The sequence below is a fragment of the Ambystoma mexicanum genome, chromosome 8, assembly GCF_040938575.1.
Source record: "Ambystoma mexicanum isolate Mex_15411 chromosome 8, UKY_AmexF1_1, whole genome shotgun sequence".
NCBI classification, from domain to species: Eukaryota; Metazoa; Chordata; class Amphibia; order Caudata; family Ambystomatidae; genus Ambystoma; species Ambystoma mexicanum.
The window spans coordinates 776,269,101-776,290,605 of NC_090929.1; the positions used below are offsets into that span (position 1 = coordinate 776,269,101).

The 21,505-nt window shown below is 47.6% G+C and overlaps 1 protein-coding gene across 1 annotated transcript in view; it reads right to left on the reverse strand.

The window, feature by feature from the left end:
• The window catches only part of MYPN (myopalladin), a 1,604,598-nt gene that overhangs the window by 1,241,513 nt on the left and 341,580 nt on the right, over window positions 1-21,505 (reverse strand). Inside the window, exons 4-5 of the mRNA XM_069610599.1 lie at window positions 17,478-17,529; window positions 14,731-14,869 (exon numbers count right to left, since the gene is read on the reverse strand). Coding sequence (XP_069466700.1) covers window positions 14,731-14,869; window positions 17,478-17,529 — 191 coding nt within the window. The remainder of the gene's footprint in view (window positions 1-14,730; window positions 14,870-17,477; window positions 17,530-21,505) is intronic.

The following is a 21,505-nucleotide window of genomic DNA, read 5'->3' on the forward strand; positions in this document are numbered from 1 at the left end:
ATAGAAAGAGCCAATAGGATACCAAGTGGTAGGAAACCGATCCCAGGAGCCCATCTGAGGCCGATTATTGCTAGACTGCTTAATTATCGGGATAGAGACACAGCACTCCGTAAGGCAAGAAAGAAAGGCACCCTCACGTACAAAGGAGAAACAATAAAGATCTTCCTGGACCTTTTCCGACAAGGTCCAAGCATCAAGAAGGACTTACATAAATCTGAAGAAAAGGGTCAGGGAGAGGGGCATCCGTTACGCCATGATGTTCCCAGGCAAACTTCGAGTGGAACATGAGGGGCGTACACTGTTCTTCGCCAGCCCGGTGGAGGCCAACACATTTCTTGAGCTCCTACCACATAATTCAAGACCCAGGGGAAATAACGACTGAACCTGCACCAGAGTAGGCACAAACATCAGGTGCCAAGAGCCGACAAACTACAGGGGAAGACATCAAGGGGCCGTTTACGGATCCAATCGCAGCAAGTGTAGAGATGTGTTCAGACCACTAGCTGCCATCCAAGCAGAAGAAAGGTTAACAATATAGTATGCTGGCAAGTTGGGGAAGCCAACCTAGGGGGGGGGTGCACGCATTACTGACAGATTGGGGTTGTCGGTGGGGGAGGAGGAGGGTGACAGGGGGGACACAGGTAGAGAAGAAGCATTACAGTGCATCGGTAATAATAGACTTTGCTGCATGGTGAACCCGAGAATACATACCAGGGCACACAGAGACTCAATGACTGGGATCAGATACAGGAGTGGCATAACCTGATCCATGGCAGGTTTGATTATATGCCAGACGTGGAATGTGAGGGAGCTGAACTGCCCGTCGAAATGCTGCATGGTCCTTCCCTACCTACAGCAAAATTGAAATTGAATCGAACTTTGACAAAAACTGGGGATGCCACTGATACTTTTCCTCTTACTCATCTTATGCGAGAGGGGTGTGCACTCTAATTTGGGGTACAGTGGGGTTTAACCTAATAACCACAATCAAGGATATGGAAGGGAGGGAGCTGATAGTAAGGGGCACAATGCAGGGCCGCCTGTATAGTCTGGTTAATTATTAGGGGCCCAATCAGGATACAGTCACAACCTTAATTGACAACCAATGGGGGCCCCAACAGGGGATATCATTTGGGAGGGAGACTTTAATGAGATAATGGATCCAATGCTGGACCGCACAATGGGCCCAACTCGAACCCTAACAAGGGGATACAATGAACTGAAGGGAATGGCTCAAGATTGGGAACTAGAGGATGTCTGGAGACAGAGAAATCGGGTTGAGCGGCAGTACACCTTACATTCTTCAGTTCGTAGCACAGCCTCGCGCCTGGACTTTTTCCTGATCTCTCAGGCTTTAATGGGAGCCACGCAGGAGGTTACTATTTTGGCCTGTACCCTTTCGGACCATGCACCTGTTCTGCTAATTATAGAAGTGTTGGGCAGGGGGATGGAGAGGAAGCCACAACAATTTAAAAGCGAGGCCCGGAGGGTTAGCCTGTTCCGGGACGGCATATCAAAGCCCATAGATACATTTTTTTAGACCAATAAGGGCTCGGTAGAATCGGCAAGTGTCCTCTGGGAAAGCTTTAAATGTGTACTTCGAGGGGAGTATAAAGCTAAGGAGGTGGGGATGCTCAAACAGATCAGGCATGAACTGAATACAGTGGAGATGCAATTAAGCGTGCCCGGAGGGGGCGGGAAGCTTTGGACCCCTAGGCAACAGGCGGAAACTGAACAAAACATGGAACGGGTTAAGGAATTGGCACATAGAGAGGCAGCAGTGAGACAATACGGAGAAGGGCAGAAACCAGGAAGGCAACTGGCGAGGGTCGCAAGACTTGAAACATACAAAAAAAGGGTTACATCCATAGTAGACGAACATGGGGTGGAGAGATTTGATGATGCAGGGATAACGTAGGAGTTTGGACGCTTGTACACAGACCTGTACTGGTCTCACACACAGACCTCACAAGCAGAATTAGAGAAATACTTGGACCAGGTGGCAATGTATTGGTGCACTGATGAGGATAGAGGAGGTTTGAATCAATTAGATTGCTGCCCTCCGGGAAAGCCCTTGGCCTGACAGGTTTGGGCAGAGTTCTACAAATACTACGCACCCCAGATCGGCCCCTACCTCCTGCAGATGTATCACCAGAGCACCATAGAAAAGAGACTCCCACAATCCTTGAGGGAAGCCCTGGTCACAGTCCTGCTTAAGCCAGGGAAACCACCAAACGATTGCGCATCATACAGACCGATTTATAAGATAAAAAGATATTAGCCACGATACTTGCATCCAGACTGGCACCCATGATGCACAAGATGGTAGGGGCAGATCGGGCAGGGTTCATCCCGGAGCGCTCCACATCCTTTGGAATAAGGAGAATGTTCAGATTAATTTTAGCAGCCGATCAGACCGACCATGTAGTTGCGGCACTGTTAGACACCACCAAGGCGTTTGACTTGGTGGATTGGCCCTTTTTATTCACAGTCTTACGCAGAATGGGACTGGGAGAAAAATACATTAGTCTGGTGGCGCTGCTTTATGAGTCACCCATTGCCAGAGTGCAAGTGAACGGTCAACTCACCCCGGGGATAAACCTAGTCATGGGGCACGCGACAGGGATGTCCCTCTCACCGCTTCTGTTCACCCTGGCGATCGAGACACTGGCCGAAAGAGTCAGCAAAATCCACATACATAGGGGTATACAACTCTTCAAACATAAGGTGGTTATCTCGCTCTATGCGGACGATATGGTGCTGTTTATTAAGGACCCAGAGATAAATCCTGACCCCATTATGGAGGATGTGGTTGAGTTTAGACTTTTCTCTGACCTCGTGATTAATGTGACAAAGTCAGTCCTTTCCCTGTTGATGGGAAATGTGATACAATATGCTGATAAATGAGGATTTCAATGGCAGACTGCACAAACACGATACCTTTGGGTAACCATAGCTCGGGGCGCAGACATAATATTTGACAAACTATCAAAAAGTACTAGACCAGGCATGAGAGGCAGTTATTAGATGGAAATGCTTGCCACTAAACCTATTTGGTAGGGTTTCCCTGATCAAAATGGTATTGCTACCCCAATTTCTTTATGTATTTCTCAACGTACAGGTGGCAGTTCCCGCAGGTTACTTTAAGGAGGTGAAGACGGTGTTGACTCAGTTTATCTGGCCCGGCAAACAACCAAGAGTATTGTGGGACAAGTTGATAGCGCCAGCACATGGGGGGATTAGCAGTATCGGACCTATAAATGTACTACTATGTTGCACAGGCAGGGTTAGCCCTTTACTGGTACCAAAAAGAAAGGAGACATGTGGAGGTGGAGAGGGCACTGGCGCTTTATTCTCATTGCCCGTGAAAGAGGGAACAAAGCAAAGAACATGGTCAAACTCATGTGTGCAGGATGGACGCGCATAGAGCAGAAGTAAAAAATGGAGGAACTCTATTCACCAGTACTGCCTGTCCAGTTCACCCGGGTATACCACTTACCTCAGAAAGGGGATTTGTTTGCCTTATGCGGGAATTGGAAATACACAGTTATCGTGACCTGTTCCCGAGGGGAGGTTCATAGCACTAGATACGCTAAAGGCCAGGGTTAATCTTAACCGCTTGGAGGTGTTCCTGTATTACAGGCTGAAAAAAGCGCTTCAAGGGAAATTTCAGACTTTCCCAGAACAACCTCCAATAGCCCTGATACTTGAGAGATTAATTGCAGGGGGGCAACACAACAGCGTGGTATTGGTTCTGTATGGTCTGACTCTAAACTGCAGACCGCAACCTTCATCCCCAAGTGAAAAATGGGAACTAGACTTGGGATATGAGATATCGGGGGAGGGTTGGAGATATTGTTGTGAAGGAACTAGGAAGGTAGCAATAAATGGCAGATACAAACTAATCCACTGGAAATACAACAATTTTACTACACTCCTGTTCAAATCCACAGCTACTTCCCAGAGGTGCCCATCGGGTGCGCTAGATGTACAGAACCAAAGACGGATGTTATACATATGGCATGGGGGTGCCCCGCTGTTCGTACATTTTGAGAAATGGTATACAAAGTAGTGGGGGATATTATTGGAGCTGAACTAGATCTGAACCCCATGACAGCACTCCTGGGTCATGCTAGAGCCATCCGCAAGGGCACAAGAAGACTTGCAGGGCTACTCCTGCTGCTAGCAAAAAGAAGGGTGGCAACACATTGGAAGAGCCCAGCACATCCCAAAATAGAGGGCTGGCACTCGGATGTGGTGAGATGTAATGAAATGGAATCTGGATATAGAGTCCTGTCAGCCTATCGCCCAAGCGCACCCAACATATGGGAACCATACGTACATTACCTGCTGAGTCAAGGAGAGGAAGATAACCCCACACAGCAAGGCATTGAACTGGTTGTCATGGTGAACAGAGAACTGTCACGTAGGCCAATCGCCCAACTCTAGCTAACACAGCCAGGCAGGGGGAGGAGAGGCTGTTCAGGGGACAACCCAACCACATGCTAACTAGATACCTCACCCGGCAAAAACACAAGACTGTCGCTCACGCAAGGACCCAAAAAGACTTAAATCACTTTAACCGGAGACCTACGCAGATCTGGCTACACACAATGCTTCTTCTCTTTTGTCTTTTTGTTGTTTTAATTTTCATGCTCTTACTGTTTATGTCTACAAAATGCCAATAGAAAAAAAGAGTTAAAAAATAAAATAAAAATACTTGCACATATGCTCTAATACAGTTTTGTCATGAGTGCCCTCTTTGGGAGGGGAGGGTTCTCAGCTTTTTGGTCTCATGAGACTGACTGACTCTCCCAGCTGATCCCACTCTTTATGGTACTTGAAGATCTTGTCCTTATACTGCGGAAGCTCTGTACATATATGCTTCAATTGCTTATCCATGCTGCCACAATGCTCCAACCGAGCTCAAAAGAATGCCTGCTGACACCGGCCTAGTGGCTGCTCTCTTAACATAATATGCCAGACGTTCCTATTTTACTAACAACATTTAACAAAAACACTATCACAAACACAAATGCCATGAATATCTGACTCCGAACACCTTCCTCTACATGCTGCTAACAATACCTACCCACAAACACTTTATATATTATCCAATTTCTATCAATACCTAATAACACAACACCTGATTTACACAATGGGCAATAATGCCTGCAATAAAACACATTTATTTACACAAGAATGTACATCCCTCCTCTGTCCCCTTACCTCGAGACAAGGGCATTTAAATCTCCACACATTCCCTTTTCTGGAACTGAGGGTTATCCCATACAATGCTGTCCTTCCCCGCTTTGGAGGAGAATCACCACAATAATTTGTCACTACATAATGCTGCCTTTCCCCGCTAAAGGGGAGATTCTCCACACAACTTTGTCACTACACAATATTGTCTTTCCCCTTTAAAAGGGAGCTTCACCACAAAAATTCATTAATACACATGCAATAATATGCAACATTGTCTTTCCTCATTAAGAGGAGTTTCCCAACAATACATCAATTCACAAGCAATAGCAATTCACAAGCAATGACAACATTCCACAAAACACTGTTCTATACCAACGTGTGCCCAAGTTACTATGTGTCCTCCAAATCCTTCCAATGTTGTGCTCCTGTCAACAGCCTGCCCTGTCCAGGCCCAGCGCCCCCAAGTCATAAACCAAGAAGACCTTTAGAGAAATACAGCGTCTTCTCACCTCTCCGTTTGGTGTGCGCACAATGATATCAGGATGCAGGTGCCGTGACCCGGAACGAGCAGCGGGGCACCGGGAACCCTCGTGGGGCGCTGCCCTGACTCCGCCCTCCCGCACCACACCTCAGTCTCCATAGACGCGTCCACAATAGATTCATATTGCCTAATGACACCAGTTTTATTAGGGGGAGGATGGTGGGACATATGGAGGAAAGGGGACTAAGGACTAAGAGTATGTTAGTCACTACAGTGAATAACTTATAATTACTCTTACGTCCCGTCCCCTTAACTCCATACCGCATGGGCGATTACAACTGAATGTAGCCCCAGCGTCCACAATAGATTAATATTGCCTAATGACACCAGTTTTATTAGGGGGAGGATGGTGGGACGTATGGAGGAAAGGGGACTAAGGACTAAGAGTATGTTAGTCGCTACAGTGAGTACCTTATAATTACTCTTCCCGTCCCCTTTCCTCCATACTGCATCGGCGATTACAACTGAATGTAGCCGCAGTGTGGAGATGAGACCCTCCTTAAGCAAACAGGTTTCTAAGAACTGCCTGTCCGAAAGCCACATCTGATTTAGAGCCGGCGTCCAAACAGTAATGCTTGCAGAAAGCCGAAGGGGTGGCCCAGGTGGCCGCCCTGCTGATGATCTGCCAGGGGACATGCCGCTGGAAGGCGATGGCAGTTGCCTTGGCTTTGACCGCATGGCCATGCATGTTGGCTCAGAAATGGCTTATGCTGTCCCTCGTAGGCGTCTTTGATGGTCGAGACCATCCACTGGGCTATGGAGGCCTTGGATGCCTGATACCTGGGTCTTGAACCTCCAAAGGTGATAACTAGAGCATCCGACTTGCGGAAGCCCTTACTCCTGTCCAAGTAGAATTTCAGTGCACGCCTGGCATCAAGGCAGAGACCCGCCAAATGTCTCTTGACAATTGGGTTGGAAGAGGAGAAACTCTCCTCCTCTGAGTTTCTGTATGCCCCAATGGCTGCCAGGTAGGTGCGGCAAGTGTCCACCTGCACACCTGAATGGGTGAGATGCGCCGAAAAGGACAGCATGTCGTCCAGGGAACATGTCAGATGGTCGAAGCCCTTCGAGTCTGCCCAGTGACAGAACCTGGTCCACTTGCTTTTATACTGGGCCCTGGTAGATTTGCTCCTGGCGCCCTGTATGATCTCTAGATTAGCCTGAGAGAGGTTGAGATGTCCTAGCGTGACCTGTTGAGGAACCACGCTGTGAGGGCTAATTTCTCTGGTGCGGGGTGGCCCCTGCTGCACCAGAAGGTGCAGGCGAATGGGAGGCCTCTCCGAGAGGCTGAGCAGCTCCGAAAACCATGGCCTGGCTGGCCACCATGGTGCTATTAGGATGATGCTGAGGAACGAAACTCCTTAATCTTGCATATCACCCTGTGAATCAGGGGAGTGGGCGGAAAGGCATATGCTGTCATGCTGTCCCACCTGATCTGAAAGGCATCGCCCAGGGAGCCGGGCCCTGACCCTGCCAGGAGGTGAACATTTGGCACTTCTTGTTGCCCTGGGAGGCAAAGACGTCCACCTGAGGGTGACCCCATTTGTGAAAGATCTCCTGCAGCACTAGGTCGTTCAACTGTAACTCATAGTTGTCTGCCCCCAGTCTGCTGAGCCTGTCTGCCTCCACGTTGGATTTCCCTAACAGTTGGACCGCCTTTAGGTAGATGTTGATCTCCAGGGCCCACTCCCACATGCTGATTGCTAGTCTGCCCAGTGGGGGGGGATCTGGTACCCCCCTGCTAGTTGACTTAGAACATGCTGTCGAGTTGTCTGTCTGAATGAGGACGACCTTGCCCTCGATGACCGGAAGGAAGGCCCTGAGCGCCAGCCAGATGGCCTTCAATTCCAGCCAATTGATGTGGTACTCCTGCTCCTGCTGGGTCCAGGTGCCATGGACGCAGTGGTTGTCTAGAGTGGGCCCCCAACCCCTGAGAGAGGAGTATGTGGTGATGGTGGCCTGTGGTGTAGGCTGCCGGAAAGGCTTGCCCGTCCGCAGGTTGCAGTCCCTGGACCACCATGTGAGGTCTGGGTGAAGCGACGGAGGAACGTTGATCATCTCTGACTGATGGCCATCAGATGCTGAAAAGTGCAGCTGTATGCTCCTCATCCTGAGTCTCGTGTGGGGGACAGCCAAGAGGATTGCTGCCATGACACCCAGTAGGTGTTGGTACCACCAAGCCAAGGTCACTTCTCTGCTGAGGAAGTGCACTGTTGCCCTCCTGATGGCCGTGATCTTGTTCTCTGAGGGAAAAACTTTCTCAGAGCATGTGTCGCTAATGAGGCCCAAGAAGGTCAATCTCTGTGTGGGCTGCAGCAGCGACTTCTTGAGGTTGAGAAAAAAAAACAGCTTGTGTTCATAAGAGCATGGGAAGTATGGTGCACTGCCTCCAGAGATGTAGCCTTGACGACCCAGTCATCGAGGTACGGGTAGATGTGGTGGCCCTGCACCCTGAGGAGGGCTGCCAAAGAGTTCATCAGCCTGGTAAAGACCCTGGGGGCAGAGTTGAGGCAGAAAGGAAGCACCGTGTATTGGAAATGGTAGCCCATGATCCTGAATTGTAGGTTTCCCTTGCACAATATCTCTGCTATCAAAGCTGGCGTAACCATCTTGAATTATTGTAGAGTTAGGGAGTGGTTGAGGGTGGAAAGGTCCAGCAAAATTCTCAGGCCCGCTTGGTTCTTCTTCTGAATGGCGAAAATCCTGGAGTAAAAGCCCAAGCCCCTCTGGGAGGCTGGGACTTCCTCCATGCCTGGCTCTCGATGAGTGACCAGATCTCTGCCAAAAGAGTTGCTGTCCCAAACCATGGGAGTTTAGGGGAGGAGGGAGGAGAGGCTGGGACAGGCAAGCCGTACCTCGTGTAGACTACCAAGAGGATGCAGGGGTCCGCGAAAAACTGGCGACAGAAATGTGCATGGAGAGCAAGCCTGCCTCTCACTGGAGACACGTGGACCCGAAGGTGCATGTCATGCCTTCTTTCCCTCTGAGGCTTCTTACTCCCCCCTTTTGTTGTTTGCGTTGATGCTGGGACGGCGAACAGTCAGGCTGCCTGGACCTCCGCTCTTGCAAGCCACGGAACCCTCTGTATGTACGCCCCTTCTCAGAACGCTGCTGTGACTGGGTGTACTGTCTGGGCGTGATCTTTGTAAGGATGGATAACCTCCAGCTCCTCGTCCGTTGTGGAGTGGAAGAGGTCATCCCCTTCGAACGGAAGATCTGTAATGCATTCCTGGTCATCCGGGTTGAATTTTGTAGCATGGAGCCAGGCAGTTCTTCTCATGTCCGTGGCAATACAGATGGCACAGCCAGAGGTATCGATATGGGCCACGGAGGACTCCATGAGGTCCTGCGCCCCCATCTTGGCTTCTGCAAATCCCACCTTAAATCGTGATTGGCTCTGTGGCGGAAGCTCTGGGAGGAAATCTGCAATTTCCCACCAGAGCACCTCTTTAACGGCAGCCAGCATGACATCCGCATTGGCTTGACACAGGTGCAAGGACGCGTTGGAATACAGCTTCTTCCCGTACGCCTCCAAGATCTTCTCCTCCTTGCCTAGCAGCGCAGCATAGGAGGAGGCTGAGAACGACTAAGCCTTGGAGTACACTGATGCTGCAGCGATCACCGAGGAGGGTGGCTGAGGATGGGCCGATAGCAAGAGTGTATCCCCCTCCATCTGCCTGTACTTGGCATCCAGGCGTTTATTTACCGGCTGGGGTGAGTGGGGCTTGAGCCAACCCTTCTTGGCCAAGGCAACTACGTCCTTCTGCATCAGGATCCCCGTTCTGGCAATGGGATGTAGCATGAGGACTTCTGCGAGGAGCCCCTCTGCTGGTTGTTCGACCTCAGGTTGAGGAAGGCCCAAGTACTCTGCCAGCCGTGCCAGATGTTCGTGGAAGGCCTTGGCTGAAGATGATGTGTCGGGTTCCTCCTCCTCATCTGTGTCCACAGGAGGGTCCGGCACTGGAGGGGGATTGCTAGGAGCTTTGGGCTGAGGTTTGAGGATCGGAACTGGAGGCTGCAGCGAAAGCTGGTACGGAACCGCCTGCACAATCGGTTCGGGGGCCGGAGCAGGCTGCTGAGGTTGAACAGGGACCGGAGGGGCCTGTACTGGGGCCTGCAGCACCGGAGCCATGGGTGGGAGCAAGTCCCTGATGGCATCCCTGAGAATCACCCCCATCTGTGGAGACTTCACAAGGCCAAGGAACTTTTCAAAGAACCTGTACTCGCAGGCTGGATTGGTGGTAGCGTGTACTGACGGGGTAGCGGGCGGCTGCTGGAGCCGTTGTGTGCCCTGGCCGTATGGAAGCAGCATAAACCTGACTTGTGCAAAGGAAGGGTAAGCTATAGGTCACATACATGGTTGACACCAGTCCCACCTCCACACACAGTCCTCCACCTGCCTTACCTGGATGGCCGTCGGCCGAATGCCTGGATTTTCTGTCACAGCGGCCATTTTGTCGAGCTGCCTTCCATGTGCCTGCATCGTGTTGCTCTGCTCGCAGGGCCCCACCCCGTCCAGGACTCAAGTGTGGATCATGGGGCCTACCCTGTTCCTCAGGTCGAGGCCCGGTAGGCTTTTCACCCTCAGCGGATCTGCCGGTAGAACTGCATATCGGCGCCCCCTCGGACATGATAGTGGTACAAGGGCGTAGCCCCTCGGGTGAAGACCCGGTAAAAGAACCTTCCAGTCCCTCAGCACCATCACCGTGAGGATCTACTGATCCCTCGGCCTGTCGGCCGGTAGCTGATACAGCCTCGGTATTTGTGCTAGTACCAGGACCAAGGCTGTCCCTCACGCGGGGGCGAGTCCTTGGGAAGGAGTCTCCCTTGCGGGGTGCACTGGAAAAGAGCGGCCCTACCTTGGGCTTGCAAAAAGCAGGCGTTAAAGCACCAACCCGCTAAGGGACCTCGTAGTAAGGTGGTAATGGTTAACGGTCACCGTTACCATTAACGGTGGCCGTTAACCATTACCGCCTTCCGTGTAATGAGGCCCAATAGCTTAGTGATGTTGTCTATTGCTTCAGCATACACATTCAAGGTGTGATTAGCCGAAGATGACCGACAAGAATAATCAAGATTCATGAAGTTTTGCGTCTGAAAGTAAGTATTAACATACTGAGAATCACGGGTGTTGCTGGCAGTGAGGTAACGTTCAAACAGTCTCCAGCTTTTGTAACTAGATTGACTTTCAGTCATTTGCATTTGGCCTTCTCAAGATTAATGGGATTCCACCTAATTCTATTTTTAGCAATGGTCATTTACACACATCCAATTGCGTCGTATAGCAAGTACATACGATTTGTCTATAATCAGTGTGGTATGAGCGGAGAAGAGCAGCACCTTGATGCCTCTGGGTTTAGAGTGCATGACAAATAAAAAAAATTAAAATAGTAAATAGAGCCAGTCATCTGTCGTTTCCATGAGATGCTTTTATCAGTTCTCGATTTTTCACCTTTCCGATTGTTCTTCTTTTTAAATGCCCTGGACCTCTTTTTTTATTGCCTCTTTTGGTTATAATGGAACCGTCAGTCTCTCTTGCTATAAGCCTGTCGCGGATTACAGTGACTCCTTCAGGGGTGTTAACGTCACTATCATCCTTCAGATGTTTTACTGATTTGTTATTTGCCCACACTCTTGACTTTAGAAATTATCTTCGAAGTAGTAGAAGTGTGAACATCAATCACTTCCTAACTGGAGATGTCTTTAGCACAAGCCACATTAGTAATCTGTCTATTAAGCATAACTTGTTCTAAAATGTGCTTAAGAATAGTAGTGTGGGTTATCGTCATGTCCTGTATAGTTTCACATTGTGTGACCAAAGTGATCAAAAGCACTCCAGTGCTGGCAATTGTGGGCATGAGGTTTCAGAGTTGTAGGATACGCTTCTTGGTATAACCACCTGTGTACCCAAATCTGAATCCAGTGCAACAAATTGCTCCAACAGCGCTTCAATGTCAAATGTAGTGGTAGCTGCGGTGTGCGAGCATAATAGGCTGTTCCCTAAAGCATCCTTCATATTACACAGCATATCAAATTCCTTCTGATTAATTTCTCTAACGAGTTGCTTTTCGAATGATCGGTTGTACCCTCAACTGATTTGGAGGTTTTTGATAGATTTGAATTGTGTGTACTCAGGTTGCGCATTATTGCAAAAGAGCCATCCACGTACAATCTATGTTGCCTAGACTTCCATTGTCAATAGGAAGAATCCATTCACTATGGTTTCAGTTATTGTAGTTCCCAAACACCTTAGGGAAGTAATTAAGTGGTTTTCCAGAGTCGGAAAAAAGACTGAATCCCATTGTGGTCGCAGTTGGACAAATTTAGTAATTTTACCGCGTGTCTCTGAAAATGGTAAGGATGAGGGAGCAGATAGGCCTTTCATTGTTTTAAGAGGGCAGGTTCTCGGGTGACATGAATCATAAGAGTGAACATTCGAAGATGACAGAGTAGTGATAGAACTTCTTATCGCATCATCTGAGTAGGCCATTAACACACGTGTCACCGCTGTTGGGGGAACAAGCTCACTATGTTCAGACTTTGTGGTGTTTGCAGCATCGGACATCCTCAGTCCTTCAGCAAAATGATGGTGTGCATGTGCTTTGCAAGCTTGGTGGAGCCTTGCTTCAGTGTACTAGCCTTTCTTTTATGTGGCAGCAGTTCAAAGGACTGCAGCCCCGCAGTCCCTGCACCTCGTGAAGTCACCTAGAATTCCGGGCAAGCAAGTCCTAGTGAAGGAAACAGTTATAATTGTAAAGTTTTAATAATTCTAATTGTTATTTTATAACACACTTAATACAAGGGACCAGTTTCTAAGCTCAAGCCTGGGATTTGAATCTGTGTTGCTATGCGTTGTCTTGCTTCCAAGACAATTGTGTTGCCTCTGAGCTATCCTCCCAGCCCTTTTTGCAGCAGTTCAGTTAACATTGTGAAATAACTAAGTACCGCTTTAGCGTAGTAGCCCTGCTTTTATACAGCAGCGGTTCAAAGGGCTCCAGCCCGCAGTCGCTGCACCTGGTGAAGTCGCCGGGAATTCTGGACAAATACTTTTGTAGTTTGTGTTCCTTTTTGCTGAACACGACGACACACCAATATTGTATTCAGGTCTACAGTAAAGTATGCCATAATTACTGCTTCATCATTTATGAGGCGTTTTTCTTTTCAAAATATAGCATTTGAGATATACATGAGTAAGAGGCAGGGAGGTGGTCCTAGGAACTCAACCACCACTCAGAACCTCGCAGGATAGAATAGAGCAGCAGGGAACATATAATTAAGGGGCTAATGTGGAACTATGTCATAGACGTTTACAGTAGGAAAACAAAGAAAACTACAGTGGGACAATCATGAATGTAGGACACCACGTAGCAAAATCATGGTGGGGCAACAACTAATGTGGAACACCAAGGAGAACAATCACAGTGGGGCAACAAGCACAGTGGGACACCAAGGATCAACATTACAGCATGACAACGACCAGTGTGGTACACCAGAGAGCAGAAAACACAGCAGGGTAATAGCTAATGTGGGACACCAAGGAGCAAAACCATGTAGGAGAACAATTCATGTGTGACACCGGGGATCAAAATAACAGTGGGCAATAATAACTGTCAGACACTAGGTAGAAAACTCAAAGTGGGGCAATAGTTAATGTGGGTCAACCGTGAGCAAAATCACTGTGTGGCAACAGATAATGTGGAAAACAGGGGGCAAATCACAGAAACTTTGCACTGGTGCAAGCGCAAAGTCTCATGATATAAGTATTAGGGCATGGCTTGCCCTATTTCTAAAAACACGGAGACATATGAGAAAACCATTACACCATGAAAAGTGCAGTTTGGCATGTTCTAAGCACTTGGGCTAAAATTGCTCTAGTGTAAAAAAGATCAATTTTCACTGCATTTTTGCACCAGGGCAGACTTTGTCATAGTGCTCATACAGAATGGTATAAGCACTAGGGTAAACGTTGCCTTTCTGCAAAAATGCATCGAAAATGTATCTAGTTTGCACTAGGGCAATTGTACGCTGCCATGTCATGTTACAATGGTTTTCTGATATTTCCCAGTGTTTTAGAAATAGGGCAAACCATGTCTTAATGCTAATATCGTGCAACTTTGCATTTGCACCTGTGCAAAGTTTCTATGATCTGGCCAATGGGAGCAACATCACAATAGAACAATAAAAGATAACCCCCACTGAAAAAAAGAAAAGGAGCTCACAATTGACCACTTTATTTCCATGGCCAGCCCTGGCAATGAAGATGAGTGGTGACAGGGATCACGGAGCAGTGCCAGTTAAGCAGCCATTTTTAAACATGGGCTGGGGTACAAGTGGCATGCAGTGAGGAAATGCCATGATGGTAAGACTGCTAGGAATATTACACTTTATCACAGAGGATTTGCCCACAGCCTGAGCAACTAATTTATGATAGCGTTGCCAAGTCAAGATTCATACCTATGGAAGTTAAATGAAGAATCCACGTTTTCTAAAACCACCCAAAAGTGATCATTGGGAAGCTCTGAAGCAATCATAAGCAAATGGAATTACACCTGTGTCATCATGTTTAAGTCTATCAGCATCATCCCAGAGGGGATCCAGGCATAAGCACACCAGTTATTTCTATGCCCTCAAAGTGATCAATCCAACTGCTAGCTGTGATCCCGCTATACAGCAAAATGAAAAGACTGGTTTACAAATGGTTGGTCTGCGTTTTTGTGTATAGAGATGGGCTTAACTACGATATAAAGGAAAGTGGACAATGGCTATGAAAGAGTCAAAGCTTTCCATCGAGCACATTCTGGTGCTGGTAAAGAATCAAAAGATACATAACATTTTATACAATAAAATAGCACTGATACATTATGAATGCTGGTCTATTTGGACTATACCAGCATCCTACCTTAAACTTCCAATTAACCAAATACTTTCAAATCATACACAGCATTTTGCAAATTGATTGATATGGTTTTGATGTAAGATCTTACCGGCTGCTGACCTGCCCAAGTCTGGTCCGCTGCTGACTCTGCTGGGCACTCTTCTTTATGCACTTCTTGGCGAATACACGGAGAGCTCATAGTTGAGGAAAGACCAGAAGCATCCGTTTCTGAGGTTAACTTCTGGAATCTGTTTACATTTAAAGGCACAAGTACATTAATAGATTGCTGTGGTTAAATCTATCTACCGTGTGCATTCTGTCTTTATCACGGAAGTAAACAGAGAAAGGCCAGTTTCACATTCTCCCCTTGCCAAGAAAATAGAAGTCCAACACCTGCTTTAATAAACATGGTCATCTTTATCTGCTGACAAATTGATTGGGAGCTCACCTATTTAGCCCATTATATTCTACGAAATCCTATGTGATGTGAATTACACAGCATTTCATTTTCGACGATGCATAAAATGTTTGCCCTTTCTGTGGGGAGAATAGGAATACGCCTCTGGCAAATCAGGGTGAAAGTTCCACAACAATAACATTTGCAAGTGGGCGTGCCTCTGCACACCAGTCGCGTGCACGAAAACACCAGTCAGTCACGTTAATTGTAGTAATTAAAGAATGCTGTTTATTAATGTCCATGAACCACCTCAGAGGCTGTCTTCAAACAAATCCATTAATTCAAGGGCACATTGTAGTCTTCTGTTTTGTCAAAAAGTATTCGCTTGAATCCCACAGGTCATTTCTGAGACCTGGCACTTGAACCATTCATGGAAGCTGCCCTTCTTCAGGAGTGAATTATTTGTAGAGGAATTTCAATAATGCATATTTAAAATACAATTAACACATCAAGTAAAATGTTGAGTAATAAGCATTTCACATCTTAAGTGTATCAGCCGACCACAGATCTGCGTGGGTGAAGGAAGAATCTAATGCTATCAAATATTCCAGAATGCTGCACAGGGGAAATCATTTTGTGTATTACTCTTACAGCCCACATTGGACACCTTTGTAGTCCTTAATAATTCTATTATTTAAGGACAGTGCGTTGTCGAAAAACCAAAGAAATAAGTCACATGATATCACAGTTCAAAATATTCTTGCATACGGGAATGCAATTTATAAGCCGTCCAGTTGTCACTTAAGATCTGTGTGAATACTAAATCATTAAATCCAAAACAGTGTAAACCACAACCTCTGTTCAAGGTCCATGGATGTTCTGGTGAGTCTGTCCATCTCTATTGCTTCATTTTATAGTAACTTCCGGCTCAAATCATGCCTCCTTGATATCCGTTTTCAAAAACAGAAATCTTATTTGCATCACAATATGATTTTTTCAATGAAGTGTTATGTTACAAGGCCTTTTACATTTGTCTAGCTGATATGTGATTCATGTTTGGCCCACACGTATTTTTTTTTTAACCAATTTATAAAAAAACATAGTGGCAGTTAATGGCACTGATGGCCAGCATTGTGATAACATACTACAACGAAATATTTGGTGTGTGAATACATTGATAAAGGATGTAGTGGAAAAGCGTGCTACCAGTGATACACAAAACACAATTTAGATCATTAGATGTTCCTGTGTACGTAAAATCCTCCTTAAAAAATACCCTCGGATTCCAAGAAATGGGATCAGTTGAAAAGGAAGTTACTACACTGGGGGCATTCTGGATGCCCATACACTTACAAGAAAGTGAAAAGGGTTTAAATACAAGTTGACCCATACATTGTTTCATTAAGTAGTTAACTAATAAGGGAGATTTCGCGTGGCCAGCAGAGTAGTGACACAAGAGTCCCTGAAACTTATTTTGTTCACTTACTCAATGTATTCATATATATGTGAATATTTTGGTCTATGATATTATATACGTGGTTTTTTGGTTTGTAGGCAATCAACTGACCCGAATAAAAGAAACGGGGAACACAAAATGGTGCACTGTGAATTTTGAACCATAGTACACACAAATTACGCAATTCCCCAAAGGCAGGATTCTGGGATAGTTTCAGGGTTATGATATTGCTTTTCCATTCGCGGTGTGTCCATCCCTCCATTACCCGTGCTCTGAACCAGCTTTCCTGCAATGTACCAAACTACAAAACCCCAATAAAACAAAAACACAAATGCAGCACCTTGTAGTATTAAAACAGCTCTCTGAAATAGTTTCAAAACCTTGGATTATTTGAATAACACTCAGACATACTTTGGAAGTGGCCTCTAGCATTTCTAATTGTATTTATTTGCTAGTGTGTTGGGAGAATGATGTGCATCAAATCCTTTGACACAATATTTAAACCAGGTGTAATTTACGCTGACGTGTTTTAGCACTTGCATTTTTCAATTGTGAGAGTAGTACACTCCATCAGCTGCTGCTTCAGTGATATACCTGTATAGTTTAGCCAGTGTTTCCATTTATTGCAAAATCGTGTGTAAATGATTTGCTGCTGCAAAATGCTCCTATATACTTTCGGTGTTCTGGATTCTAATATTTGAAGTATATCATGTGTTCCCTCCAAAAAACAGCCTGCAGATTCAATTGTTTTGTTAACAGATTTTCTGCAGAAATATGTACTGCAACATGTGTCACTTCGACCCATTACTTTAAAAAAGGCCTTGAAGAAAAACCCCCTAAACAGATCAGGAGCGGTGGTGCTCAATCATTTAGCTGTCTTGCTCGCACCAACTCAATGAAAATATTTACACTGTCCCCCCAGTAGAAATGTTCACCAGATGCCAGTTTTACACGCATTAATATATGTTTTACACACTGAATTTAAATAGTAAACACCACTTACTCATCCACATTTTCATTGGCGATTTCTTCCTCTGATTCTGAAGATGAGCCACCTACAAAATTGAAAGTAAATATGAGAAAAAATTGCTCTTTCAGTAATTAAAAAAACAAAGCTTTAGGTCTCAATCAGTGAATGACATGTGCATTAGATCAGTACTTTGCTTATTGAAACACTGTTGCACACCCATATAAGTCTTATCTTGCAACATGCACTCTACAGACTGTTTCTCTGTCTGTTTAGAGATGGCCTCATCACGAGTTGGGCAGTAGCCTTTAAATCCGATGGTAACTGTATTAGCGCCACCAATACCGCTCTGCTGGATGACCACTCCAATCCAGCCGGCGCTATTACAGTTGGGCGCTGTTACAACAAGCTGTAATAGCGCCAGCTGTAATAGCACCAGCTGTAATAGCACCGACAACCCAACGCGCTATCACAGATCTATCACAAGTACAGTATTGGCGCTCCTAGTGCCGGAAAACCGGTGCTAATATCGCAGAAAACACCCCCGGCCAAAGGCTGGAGGTAAAAGAACACAGGTGAGAGTAACAAAGCCACCTGTGGAAACAATGCACACAAGAGGCCTACAAAAGACCCACCCAGGCTTGCACACCCTTCCCAACACCATGTTGCCATTAGGAGCAGGGAGGTGAAAGCAATAAAGGCACAGGTGCAAACAATGCACACAGACCCACCCAGACCCCACACACCCTGACCAACACCATGTTGCCATTAGGAGCAGGGAGGTGAGAGCAATAAAGGCACACAAGAGGACTACAAAAGACCCACCGAGGCCCCACACACACTTCCCAACACCATGTTGCCATTTGGAGCCGGGAGCATTGACATGGACCTCTACATGCTGCGCCAGGAGCTACAGAGGCATGACAACAGGGCAAGGGCACAGGGAGCAAAGGGGGCGGGAGGGTGGCAGTCCAGCCCCAGCAAGGTGGGCAGCCATCCCCAGGGTCAGGCCAACACCCTGGGCCCTGACTGATGGTCAGTTGGTATCCGAGTACATGCTGGACAGGGCTACCTTCACCCAGTTGCTGGACACAATCCAAGGTGACATTAGTAGCAGGATTGCCATCAGCACCGCTGTGCCCCCAACCGTGAAGCTGGTGTCAGTCCTACAATACCTTGGAACGGGCAGCTTCCAGCACACAGTTGCCATGATGCATAATATGGCCCAGTCCACATTTAGTGCGGTCCTGGGCCAGGTGCTGGAAGCACTACTGTTCCATGTGAACGAACAAATTGCATTGCCCACCACCCAGGCACAGGTGAACAAACTCAAGGCACAGTTCTATACCATTGCCCAAGTGCCGAACGTGATTGTAGCCCTATACTGCACACATGTTGCACTGGTTGCACCCCAGGACCATGAGGCAGCCTACAGGAATCGGAAGCATTTCCATTCATCGAACGTGCAGATGACCTGTAGCCCAAACCTGACCATCAGCCACTGTTGCACTCGCTACCCAGGATCCACCCACGACTCCATGGTGCTGCGCAACAGCACACTGCCAGCCTACATGGAGAGGCACAGAGCCCAACGCACACATGGATACAACCCCTGCCTGAAATGCATGCCAAAGTGCACCAAATATAGTTGGCAGGGCAGACCCACAGGAAGCCTTGCATGCCACCAGGAACCCCAGCCAGCACCAGTACCATTTATGTGTGGCACACAAGGACACCTGTACACGGCCACCACACCTGGACCCACAAAAGTCGATGGACACACACTTCTCAAAACACCATAACGGATGGGACCACAACAACCAGAATGCACCTTGTCTGTGTTGCAGTGCTGGTTTACACCCTGACACACCAGAGTAACCTCACCCAGGGCACCCCTCAGGAATGAAAAGTGAGAGGAATGCAATACCCATCCACAAAACCACTGTAGATGATCAGGATCAAACCAGAACATCCCTGAGAGAGTGACCCTTGAATGGCCATTTACATGCATGTAATAAACATTTTAAAAAATGGTGCCATGTAGTTAAAGCCCCACCATCCACTGAGACAGCCACAACCAAATACAAATCAACACTGGCCCTGAACAGGCAGTGATGACGGGAGCCTCATCCTGATGGTATGGATGCACCACTGTAGCAAACAAACCCACGGGGCAGTGCATGTAGAAAGTGGGCTTACAAGGGACATGGCACACATTGCAGAGCAACCCCGTGGCACATGAATACACCATAATCAAAGGGCAAGTGGTTAAATGTTGAGCATGGGTGTCCCACATAATCCCATACACATCCACTGATGCAAATCCAGTAATCCCAAATGCAGGCAAATGTAATCTGCCACAGGATATTCCACAAAATCACACAGGGTGCGTGCAGGGGTCAGATGATGCATGTCCTGAAAGATGATGGATGTACACCAATCAGCCAATCACATTGCATGTCCCTGTTGCACACAAAGATGACCAGACCACAGTGCATAGTGTATTGATGCTTATTCTTTGCACTACTAGTGAAGCAACCTAGGCCTCATGTACACATTTCATCCCATGCAGGTGATTCAGGATACCCGCAGCTCACATGGCTGATGACCCCTGTGCGGAATCCACAAACTCTGGCAGAGCTGGCATATAACAATGTCCACAGTCATACCCGCATATGTGTGGAAAGGACATTTAATTTGTTGAAGGCACATTTCTGGTGCCTGGACCGTACTGTAGGGGCACTGATGTATGCAACAGAAAACGTTGGCAAGATTGTACTTACCTGTGCCATATTGCACAACATCTGCTGCCGTAGGAATGTGCCACTACCCCCTGATGCTGACGGGCAACAGCCAGGGGATGGGAGTGACGATGACCCTGTGCCTGTTGCCGGGGCTGATGCACACAGGAATGGGTTGAGGGAGGGGAGGTTGGCCAGACAGGCATTGATTGAGAATTTGTTCTGATTTGGTGTATGGGCACATGTCACGGAGAGCACTCGTAAAATAAATAACACTTGTACACAATCATGAATGTCCGAGCTTTCTGTCATGTTTGAACAGGCTTTAGTAACGGTTTAACTAACTCCCTCTCCCCACCAACTCCCAAGCACACATACCCCCCCACCAACTCCCCAGCACACATACCCCCTACCCTCACCAACTCACCAGCACACATCCCCCATCCCCCCAACTCCCCGGCACACATTCCCCTCCCCCCAACTCCCCAGCACACATCCCCCCTCCCCACACCAACTCCCCAGCACACATACACCCCTGCCCCAGCACAGTGCATATGGATCCATGTGCCCAGCCCTCAGGCCAACAGTGCATTGTCCATCTAACAAGGACGTTGCGCTTTCCGCATGCTCTGCCTTCAGGTGAGTGCCGCTGTGAATGCTGAAGTGACCAACGCCTTGGTAACCCCTGTAGGAGGCCCTCTGTGGGGGCTGTTGAGGTGGATGGCAGCTGCTGGCAGAGGAGATTATTTGCCTCGCACATCTGTTCTGCAGGCGCAGATTGCACCTCGCATAGTTCACATACTCGCTGGCCAAACTCTTTTAGTGCAGAAGTACATCCCACAACAACTTTGTGTGCGGGCATTGTCGTGCGCCATGGTTTTGGCAGTCCCCCTAATTGCATTACTAATGGCCTTGATGTGACGGATCTGTTCCTGTGTCCCATGTGGGGCTGCTGTGCCTGACAGGTCTATGAGGGGTAGTGGGGGTGCTGTGCCACGCAGGTCTACGCGGGGTGGTGGGGCTGCTGTTGCTTGTGGTGCTGGCCTGTCTCGTGGTGCTGCCGTGGATGGAGGGGCTGCCAGCAGATGACCCATATGAGGGTGTGTCCTCATCCGCCAGTGGTGTGTGTGCGCAGCGGCAAAGTGCACAGACATGTGGACTGTGGCTGGGACTCTCAACATGCTTAGGGGGTCCCTAAGGGGGTCCCTTCGGGTGTGTCCTTTTGCTGCAGATTGGTACAGCATGATGCTCTTCACAGGATGAGGCACCCTCCACTGGGTCGGTTGCACTCGTAGCAACTTCAACATCCTGTGAGCCCCAGTG